Source organism: Fragaria vesca, linkage group LG7 (genome assembly GCF_000184155.1).
Source record: "Fragaria vesca subsp. vesca linkage group LG7, FraVesHawaii_1.0, whole genome shotgun sequence".
Lineage (NCBI taxonomy): Eukaryota > Viridiplantae > Streptophyta > Magnoliopsida > Rosales > Rosaceae > Fragaria > Fragaria vesca.
The window spans coordinates 16,676,687-16,687,858 of record NC_020497.1 but is presented as its reverse complement, the minus strand read 5'-3'; the positions used below and the strand labels follow the sequence as shown (position 1 = coordinate 16,687,858).

General features: G+C 35.7%; 2 protein-coding genes across 2 annotated transcripts; both read left to right on the top strand.

Annotated features, from left to right (window-relative positions):
- The first annotated feature begins 782 nt into the window (after window positions 1-782).
- On the top strand, window positions 783-1,891 carry LOC101300112 (CASP-like protein RCOM_1206790-like). Its single transcript, XM_004308823.1, has 4 exons — window positions 783-976; window positions 1,247-1,367; window positions 1,559-1,697; window positions 1,857-1,891. The coding sequence occupies exons 1-4, from the start codon at window positions 783-785 to the stop codon at window positions 1,889-1,891; spliced, it is 489 nt and encodes a 162-aa protein (XP_004308871.1).
- Window positions 1,892-2,966: 1,075 nt separating this feature from the next.
- LOC101299825 (heat shock cognate 70 kDa protein-like) lies at window positions 2,967-10,880 on the top strand. Its single transcript, XM_004308822.1, has 3 exons — window positions 2,967-2,979; window positions 8,630-8,827; window positions 9,556-10,880. The coding sequence occupies exons 1-3, from the start codon at window positions 2,967-2,969 to the stop codon at window positions 10,878-10,880; spliced, it is 1,536 nt and encodes a 511-aa protein (XP_004308870.1).
- The last annotated feature ends 292 nt before the right edge of the window (window positions 10,881-11,172 follow it).

The following is an 11,172-nucleotide window of genomic DNA, read 5'->3' as shown; positions in this document are numbered from 1 at the left end:
TATATATATATATATATAAGGGGCGTATATATATATATATATGCAGTGACAACACCCTACACATCACGTACTTCAAGTTCGAAAAGTACGTAATTGGATCAAAAACAGAAAGATAAGCAATATTCCCCGTCAGAAAACCATATGAGTCCATTTCACTAAGAATTAAAATTCTTGCTGATCGATATCCAAATGTAACATATTCATATCAATTGCTTTCAAAAAGCAGAGCAATAGAAGACTTGCGTATGAAGTAATATATGGTTCTTTCCATTTCAACGTTTTGGCATCTTTGGATTCTTCAACGAAGATTACGATCATTATATATATTCTTCACTCTAATAAGTAGCTGCCGCCATGTCAGTTTTATCGTATACATTACCACACTTTTGATACATAACTACATATATACTAAGTAGACTCCACCATGCACAGACAAAGTTTAAGAAGAAGTCAACCCCAGAAAAAATCTATGCCAGAAGAACCTTGCTGTATTATTGTCTTTTCTGCTATCAGTTTCAGTTTGCTATTTGGGATGCATGGCCGGCGATTTGTTCTAAGTGCGAAAATTAAAAGAAAAGGACTAAAAGAATGGCAGATTAACACGTACTGTTAGATCATTATCTTCGGTTGTCATTATGTGTTTGTTTCCCTTGGTTTTGCCAAATGAGAAAAGAACAATTTCACGCATAGCCTCAATAAACCTGGCTATAAAAGGAGAGCAAACTATCAGTGGCAATATATACCGATCGATATATACCTGTGTTTAAGATAGCAAACTAAATATGGATCTGCATACGTATTCAGAAAAACCAGCAGCGTTTACCGCCAGTAGAGTTCTGAAAATTTCTGCTATTGCGCTGAGGATCCTCACCAACATTTTCCTGCTTCTGTCTCTCATCATCCTCATAACCAAAGTTAATGCAAACGGGCCGTTCAAGGATGACACAGTTCACTTTTATGAACTTGTTGGATACCGGTAAGCCTGCAAGTAGTTGGTATATTTCTAGCTAGGGTACGTTTAGAGTAGTTCATATTTCTTATCAAGTATGTTTTCAGTTGTTATTAAAGCAAAACCATTATACACACTAGCTTTGCGTTCTTAATTCCTGATCTGATTATTAGGTAAACTCTATGCTCTAGTTCCACTACGGTATTAACTGGCACGCATGCTCTAAAATCCCATTTCTCTTCAACATACTGAAATTATATACATATTTTTTGATAATTCATACTTGGTTAATTTCAGATACATGACTGCCACAATTATTCTTGGAGGTGCATATTCAATCTGGCAAACCATGACAGCAGTTATCCGCCACAAGAAAGGATATGAAGGAAACCTTGTACTTGACTACTATGGTGATAAGGTACATGCACATATAATGCCAATATACGCAGACACAACACACAAGTAGTGACTACACTGTGACTAATTAACCCAACTGGTTCAATTCCTAGTAGTGACTACACTGTGACAATCATCAATATATGTTGCTTGTGTGTGTATTGTTTTATTTTCTCCTTGAATGAAAAATGACGAGTAAATATGATTTGGCAGGTTATGTCGATAGCATTAGCCACAGGATCGGTTGCAGGATTCGTTATGACTGGAGAATTACAAAGAGAAGCCTACAAAGTTAGCAAAGATACTGGTGATTACTACCACAAGTTTTTCAAAATGGGATATGCAGCAGACGGTATCCTCCTCCTTGGATTCATTTGCGCACTTATATTATCGGAACTCTCTTCATACGCACTCCCTAGGAGATTTTAAATTTCAGATGCACCAGCGCCAACATCATATCAGCATCATTATCAGTTTCTGTTAGTTGAATCATGTAATTCTTTTGTTTCAGGGCCCTGGTTAAGGTTTCATAAGATGCGATTTTAACATGTAAGGCTATTGGTGTACGTACGTAAGTTGCTAATTAAGCAAAGCTTTGGCTTCTTTGTATGATATACATACTTTTCAATGAAGTAAGAAAATCATAATACCTAGCTAGCTAGCTCATTTTCTGTTTCTTTAATTTACCAAAAAGAAAAAGAAAACACTTTCCTTTCGAATTAGTCATAGTTAAGTAGATTTATCCTGTATTTCGATGTACCAAAGCCCTAAATTAATAGGTAAAATGTGCCATGACAAAGAATGCAACAAAAGAGAGCTAAGCAAGCAAGATTACCCATCATGAAGAATAGTCATATATATAATATCCCATAAGAAGCAAACACCATCCCTTTAACTAGCTTCTCGATCTGTTTTTCGTTGGTGCCACAAACCTGTTTGTACTATTTTCGGTAACGGATTTTTCTCATTTTTTTTCTTTTTCTAAAAATAAAAACTAATCCAGAGGAAATTAACTAACGGCGTACCCGGAGTCTTCAACCTCTGTTTCAAAATTAGAAATGGTGAAGAATCGAAGAAAGAAAGAAAAACTAGGCCTGCGGAATAGTACTGTTGTTCCAAAGGGCAGGCCAGCAGATCCATGCAGAGGCAAATAGTACGAGTTTGAAGAGAAGGCAGCAGCAACACAATGCTTTCCTTCAAAACCACTCGGATTGTTTCTCTGATATTGAGGATCCTGATTTTCATTGCGCTCCTTTCCTCCCTAGTCATCGTTTCCATCAATAAACTCGAGTATCTTAGTGGGCTCGACCCCAAAAGCTTTACTTACTTTGTAGGGCTCCGGTATGTATATAACTATATATATCCCTGAGTTTCATTTCATTAAGAAGAACAATATTTCACTGTAATATTTCATTTCATTCTGAGAAGTCATCTCTCTTTACTCTCATATTGCATGTACGTGTTTCCATAGGTTGATCAAAATGAAGATGTTGTATGTGCAAGGTAAATTTACAAGCAGAAACACAATTTTAACGAATAAGTTATTTGCAGATACGTGTTTGCTACATGTTTTATTGGAGCTGCATATGCAATCGGCCAAGGTGTACGTTCAATCATACATATGGCGAAAGGAAGTGAAGGGAACGCCGCGTTTGATTTCTATGCAGAAGAGGTTATGTTGAATTTTATAGCTTCAGGAGCTGTGGCAGGGTTTATCGCGGCCGCAGATGTTCAGAAAGAATTTATAGCCTTTTTCAGGGATGATGACTTTCTCAATATGACATTTATAGCATCTGGACTTGTCATGTTTGCCTACCTCTGCAGTTTTGCGTTATCAGTCTTCTCTTCATACGAACTCGGTAGACAAGATGATTGTTATTAGATTTTCTGTAAACAAAAGTACCGATCAATCCGTTTGGTTTTGTGGCTGTTCATTAATGGGAGTTCTGCCTTTTTCCTTCTTCTTTCTTTTTTTTTTTTGGGTTCAAAGATCATTGTACAACACTTTATGTTTATAACTATTTTTTTTTACTTCCTTTCAAAATACTATTTTTTTTACTTATTAGGAAAGAGAAATTTTAAATACACACCTCTAATATCTTAATACACACCCCTTACTTAATACACCACCTATCAAGTTTTTCATTTCAGTATTATACTTAATACATATCCCAAACTGCCTAAAATGTCCTGAATTTATGAAATATTCCGTTATTTAATATAATTAATATATATTTACTATTTGGTACCTCTTTTTACATATTATTTTGTCTAATTTTTGCTAGAAATTTGTGGTTATCATCGTTCAATTTATAATCAAATGATTATTATTATATCCCAACTCCAAATCACCAATACAAGTTTTCAAAATTCACAAGCTAGTACAAGTGTAGAAGTACAGTAGCTATTAAACATAAATAGCTAGTTATTCGATAAAACATGTCATGATAAAGATGCAGTACTTGACAATATGATATGCAAGATCAAACTAAAGCTGATAAAGATGTAGTACTTGACAATATGATATGTAAGATCAAACTAAAGTTGATACGGATAACAAAAAAAAAAAAAAAAACAAAACCCAAAATGAATTGTGGAGAAGAATTAGGGTTAGGGGAGAAGACGTGCTTTCGACTATTTTAGGGTAGAAGACGTTGAAAATAATACTTCTAGCATGATTTTTTTTTTTAATAATAGATGTATGTTTTGGTCATTTAGCTTACCTATAAAATCTCAATAGAAATATAAAACAATAGGGTGTGTATTAAGAGATTAGGGGTGTGTATTTAAAATTTCTCATTAGGAAATTGTTAAAAGAGAATTTCTTTTTGAGAAATAGATATCTTCATTAATATATCCACAGCTCGAAGGGAACGCATATCACTTGTTGTCTTGATATCATAAACATTATAAAATCTAATCCCTAAAATATGACTTACCTAAAGATCTTATGTGATGCACAACAAAATAAACCCAGAATTAGATAGAACCATAGGTCTTGGTATTAAAAAAATAGTAGTCTTCACGTGATCACCACCAATTGACCAAATAAATTATAGGAGAAGATACTTGTGACAACTATACTTTACACCTAAAAACAGTTTAATTTGTCCCTCGGTTTTAATTTAAACTGGTGTACCCCCTATAAGAAGCAAGGTTCGAACCTTGGACCTCTTACAAGGAAACTATCTATCCCCTCAACCACTGGAAAGCAAGCTATCTTCGTTATATATGGTACAAAATCGTGCTAGCTTGGTCTCTCTTGTGCTAGGTCTCTCTCTCTGTGCTAGATATTCGAGAAAGAACGTCTGTAAGCAGTCACAAAATCTCTCTTCAATCTCTATACACTAATGTATCTTCAACACTCATAAAGCTCAATGGAATACATAAAGTAACTTCTATCTCTGGAACAAAAAACAAACCCAAGACCCCTAGCTAGCTTCATTCCAACTAATAGAACTGAGCAAAAGTTATGCACTTTAACAAGCTTCATTTAGCAAAGTGTGTGGCTATGGTTTAATTGGTTAATTAAGGTGTTTAATTATTAATTTTGAGGCCACGAGTTTAACTTTATTGACATATGTAAGGTGTGTAAGTTATTAATAAAATATATATTTTTTTAAAAAATTTAGCAAAGTATGCATTATTGCTAGCCCCTATATAACAAATTAAATAGGATCGGTATGCATTTTACCAGTCGAGTTAATTGTGATTTGTCAAATGTCTCGTGATTCAAGTGATATATATGATTGATCACTACCATTACATGTCAATGTCTCGTGGTTCTCCTGAACCATCTAATAATTACTCGACAATGAAAATTAGGCCAACGGAGTTGGTGGATTATACCCCGAGATTTCTTGGAGTTGCAAATTATGATCAGTCAACAAAGAAAGAAACAAAGAGGTGTATACATAATTACATATGGTCTTGCGGAGGCCTTGGCTTCGCTATGTTTATGCAGCTCCAAAATTTTTGCAACTATTTCTGAAACAACTACTTGTTTGCGAAAATAGAAAACAAAAACAATGGCATACGGCATACTAGCTAGCTGAAACTCTAAAAACGAAACCAACATCGGAAGGACGGAAGCCCTTAGGCGGAAGCGAGATCTCTGGTGTTGAGAAATCAGAGATGGCCGCAATGCTTCCGCCTCCGGTGGCGCGAATTGTTATTCTTGTATTGAGGATCCTGATTACCATTACACTGTTTGCATCATTCATCATTGTCGTCACCAATAGCCAGGATTATTATGACCTTGGCCTCCACCAGAGGAGAACCTGGCATTTCACTGATGAAATTGGACTTCAGTACGTACGCGTGTGTGTGTGTTAAATTGATCCATCACCCCTATCAATCCCCTGCATATATTCATCATCAACTTGTAATCTCATGTATGCTATATAAACATTGTAGACGAAACTCAGTTTTGTTTCGCTAACTAATTAATTAACTACTACAGATATATGGCTGCCACATTAGGTCTCGGAATCGTGTTTTCAATATATGGAACGGCAGTCATGGCTTTGCGCATCAAGAGAGGAAATGATGAAGGGAACTTGTTGATTGATTTCTATGGCCAGAAGGTATGCGTGCGGTTACTTCATCTGCATTTTTCATTGTAAATGTTATCATCATGTCATTATTGGAAAGCTAATTAATTCTCGGTTACTTATGTCATTATTTGTCGTTTCGGTAAAGCTAATCATTGCTTGTATAATTTTAATTTTATTAATTGGAGGTGATTACTCAATTTATGACAATTTACAAGTTTATGAACAACTTGTTGTCGTGGTAAATTGGTTTAATTATATGTAAATGTATAAAACAAATATAGTATTTTTGTTTTTAATGTTGTAAATTTTGTTCGACTAACTTGTAAATTTTGTTCAATTAACTTGTAATATTTGTTTAATTAATGATAAATGAGTGTACGATTTACATCATCTCATGATTATTGTTAACAACTCCATTTTATCAAACTCATTATGCAGGTTTTGTCGAACTTATTAGTTACAGCAACTGTTGCCGCATTTCTTACGATCCAGAAGTTTTATAAAGAAAGGGAAGATAACTTGAAGATATTTCCGCAGAGTGATCTTGGGACTTTTGAGTATTATTGGGGGAGGTATAGGACATCTTCTGGACTTGTCATCCTTGCATTCTTTTTCTCGTTTGCACTGTCGGTTCTGTCCACCCATAGACTTGCTAGCAGGATTGAATAGACTCACAGCAAGCTAGCTTGAGTATCGTTGTAGCTTTGTACTCTCTAATTAAACAAGAGACTCTACTTGGTTCGTTTGGGTATTATCAGGTTATCACTATTGTGTCATAGAGCTCATACATAATATACCAACGTCCAAACTGAGACTTTTGACAATTTTTCTTTTCTTTCAAATAGAAAGAAAATAAAATATTTGTATTAGAAAATTATAATGTTACACACGTTAGTATCCAACTTATTCGTATTTATTGTCAAAGAGGACCACTTCAACCTTTCCTAATTAAATTTTGACGTGCAGCTTTTTTTACAACTAAAATATAGAACAAAGTTTTTTAACGAGGATCATTAAGTTGATGACTAGTTAATGACTTGTTTCATCTATTTTTTGATTTTTTTTAATCATCTATTTTTCAATTGCATATCCACATCTCGACCGTTTAGTTTTTAGATATATAAGTCTTTCCAATTTTCACACTCATTTTAGATGTTGTTTTAGAAGAGGTTTGACGCCCTCTTTGTATCTCTTTCCTATTTCTATTGAATAAATTGCGGGTTAGAAAATTTCCATTTCTTTTTTAGTGATTATTTATGTACGTTACGGTGATGAAAAGTGAATGATTACGTGCAATTTCACTTCACTACTGCAATTGATCTTCCACATAAAAAAAGAAAAAGTTAAACGGTGTTTTCTACTGCCCTCAATTCATGAACTGTCCTCTGCTTCAACACTTTGATCACAAAGGTATTGGAAACCTTGGAGTTTAGAAGTTTAACTTATCAAAGTTTCATAGGAAGTTTCATACCTGGGATTATTTTGTCGCACCACGTTTTATGATAAAATGACCAAAGAGTAAAAAACATGTGGATTTACACGATTAAAAGAGAAATAAATGCGGGATTTTTTCTTGTTCATTTTTGAAGAGCGCCAAAGTTAAAAGATCCCAATCCTTACTGAGGGCATAGAAAGAGAGAGAGAGAAACAAGCCAAGGACTCAGACGCTCTGGTTTACTCTCTCTGCTACACTGTCCAGATCGTTGCCGTTTTACAGGTAAGACCGTTTTTCTTATAAAAAGATTATACCTTTTCGATTTTTCATCACTCCAAAGTTGCAAAGGCCTTTCCTTTTCCGTTTCTGATGATTAAAGGTGCGACCTTTGATGTTTAAACTTCAAAGGTTCGACCTTTTATGCTTAAAGGTAAGACCTTTGAAACCCTCTCGCCCTCTCATCGTTTTGATTTTACAGTTTCTGATTTATGTCAAGTGGTCCAATTTACAGTTTACTATGCTATGTTCAATTGGGTATAACTACAAATGCCAAGATGAAACAACTTACTGTAACTAAAACCTCGAACAGTACTAATCCCGCACCAGTTTTTGTTTCTTGTTGATACATTGGATTTTGATAGCCGATATGGATTGTTACTCATTACTGTTATTGGTGTTATCATCAGTGTTCTATTCAGGTGTTATTCTAGTTCTATTCAGATTGTTAAGAATCAGATTCTAGAGTATTTTCTTGTTTGGTTGATTGGTTCCCTTGTATCTTTCCATTGGGTAACTCAGGAACTTCATGAACCTGCTGTTATTAGCTATTCTATGTTGAGTTTAAAACTATAAGAATTTTGCTATGTAAGGTTAATGAGTAATTATAGAAACCCAGCTCAGTTGATTCACCAAAAGCAGTTGATTTGACTCTTATCGTTTAGACAGTTATAGATTCTCTAGTCGCCATTATTGATCCACTAGTAGCAGATATAGCTCCACGTCCAGCTAGCCAATGGCAAAGGCAGTTAAGATGGGGGTGTGGTTCTAGTAGTTCTTATTGCTATTGTAGGTGCACATTGACTAGGAACAGGAACCCCCATTCACTTTAGTTACTGGGTATTTGTTCTCGACCACTTTCTTTTTCTCAATGGACTTCTTTTTGTTATGCAAATGGAGAAGAACACATAGAAATGAAAGACTAAAGACAGCCTCTTTGACAATGTATTTGATTATTAACTCTTTTCTTGTGTTATATTTATGTTCCAGTGTTTGACTAGAGAATGGATGGGAAAGGAGGCCATGCAATTGGGATTGATCTGGGAACAACATACTCATGTGTGGGAGTGTGGAAACACAATCGTGTAGAAATAATAGTAAATGATCAGGGCAATAGGACAACTCCATCTCATGTTGCCTTCACTGATAAGGAGCGATTGGTAGGTGATGGAGCATTTAACCAGGTCATCAGAAATCCAACCAATTCAATCTTTGGTACAGTTATCTACATATCTTCCATCCACATACATCAAAATAGTCTTTTATCAGTTCTTTGCTTATTACTCCTCTACATGTTTTCAGTTTTCGTTCATTATCAATTTCTATTTTCTGTTTGTTTGTTTGTTTGTTTTGTTTTTCTTTCCAGTTTTGCCAAACTCTGTGGCTACATTAGGTAAAATTGATAGCATTCTAAACTCTTATTTAGGTCTGTTTTTAATTCGCACTGCACGTGATATATGAGTACCTCTACCCCTCCCATTGTTGAAAAATGGTGCCATTAACTATGTACTTAAGTCACAGTGTACCTACAGTTTACAAAGCCCAGGAATCAATCAAAACACCTGCTTTCAATGAAATAAGCAGATATCTGTGATTTACATAGAAGATATGATTTTTTTTACACATTTATTCATCTGATTTTGTGTAAAGAACATGTGTAATTGAAGTGATGCGTAGTAATCCACCAGGTATAACAATTTAAGTTGTTTGCCTGAACCCCTGTATAGTGAGAGTGAGGATTCGGAATAACATATACACTTCACCATAGCACAACTACTAACCAATTAACCATAAAAACAGTAGATTGTCACAAACTGACTGGTGATTTATATAACAGTATAAGATGTATAATCACAACTGCTGGCCTGATACTGCATGTTTCTAAATATTCTCTTAATCTCTTTCTATAAATTTTTTGTTCTAAGTTTGCCACCAATTTGCAGATGCAAAGCGGTTAATTGGTAGGAGATTCAGTGATTCAACAGTTCAGAATGATGTGAAACTTTGGCCATTCAAGGTCATTCAAGGTCCTGGTGACAGGCCCTTGATTGTGGTTACCCAAAATGGTGAAGACAAACAGTTCACAGCTGAAGAAATCTCATCCATGGTTCTCGTAAAAATGCGGGAGATAGCAGAGGCCTACCTTGGCTCAACAGTAAAAAATGCAGTTATAACTGTCCCTGCTAACTTCAATGATTCACAGCGTCAGGCTACAAAAGATGCTGGTGGCATTGCTGGCCTAAATGTGATGCGGATTATAAATGAGCCAACTGCCGCAGCCATTGCGTATGGCCTTGACAAGAAGGCCAGTGGGTATAGTAGGAGCAATGTGATGATATTTGATTTAGGTGGTGGTACTTTAGATGTGTCACTACTTACCATTACTGGGGGTGTCTTTGAAGTGAAGGCCACAGCTGGAGACACTCACCTTGGAGGTGAAGACTTCGATAACAGAATGGTGAATTACTGTGTTGAGCAATTTAAGAGGAAGCATATTTTTGACCTTGGTGGAAACTCCAGAGCTCTTAGTAGGCTAAGAAATGCCTGCGAGAAGGCAAAGAGGAGACTTTCTGTTATGACAGAGACTGACATTGAAATTGACTGTTTACATCAAGGTATTGATTTTTATACTACTATTACTCGAGGAAAATTTGAACAGCTGAACATGGATTTCTTCAACAAGTGTGTGGAGCCTGTGGAGAAGTGTCTGAAGGATGCCAATATTGGCAAAAGCAGTGTACATGATGTTGTTCTTGCTGGTGGCTCTTCTAGAATTCCAAAAGTACAGCAGATATTACAGGATGTGTTCCAAGGAAAGGAGTTGTGCAAGGGCATTAATCCAGATGAGGCTGTGGCATATGGTGCTGCTGTTGAAGCTGCTGTATTATGTGGGAATGGAAATGGGGAGCTTCAAGACTTCACTCTCTTGGATGTCTCCCCTTTCTCACTTGGCATTGAAACTGGTTTTGATGGTGAGATGACAGTTCTGATTCCAAGAAACACTACAATTCCTGTCATGATAAACAAATTCTTCACTACTGGTTATGACAATCAAGTTGGGGTCAGATTTCGTATCTATGAGGGTGAGAGTGCAACAATAGTAGACAATAATCTCTTGGGTGAATTTTGGCTAGACAACATTCCTCCAGCTCCCAAGGGTGTTCCTCAATTGAAAACTTGCTTTCAAATTGATTGTAATGGTTTGTTGAGTATCTTTGCTGAGGACATGTCTACCGGCCAGAAGAAAGGGATCACAATCAACAGATAAAAACTCTTGAGGGTACTGGAAAGTCGAGGTAAGAAATAAATGTTATGTTATGGCATAGTAAAGACTGCATTTTTATAAAATCAATTTGGTGCTGGTGTTCCTATCTTTTGACAGATTTTTGTTATACTTGATCCAGGTTATTAGGAGTGTGGGATGAATCAAAATTTTGGGGAAGTGAGGTGGCTGTGCTGACTCTTGTATGCTGTTTTGGTTATGGGGCGTTAAAGTGCCTGTTTGTTTTTCTTATTCTGGGTAAGAGGCATAACTGGTTTATTACTAGAATCATCAGAAA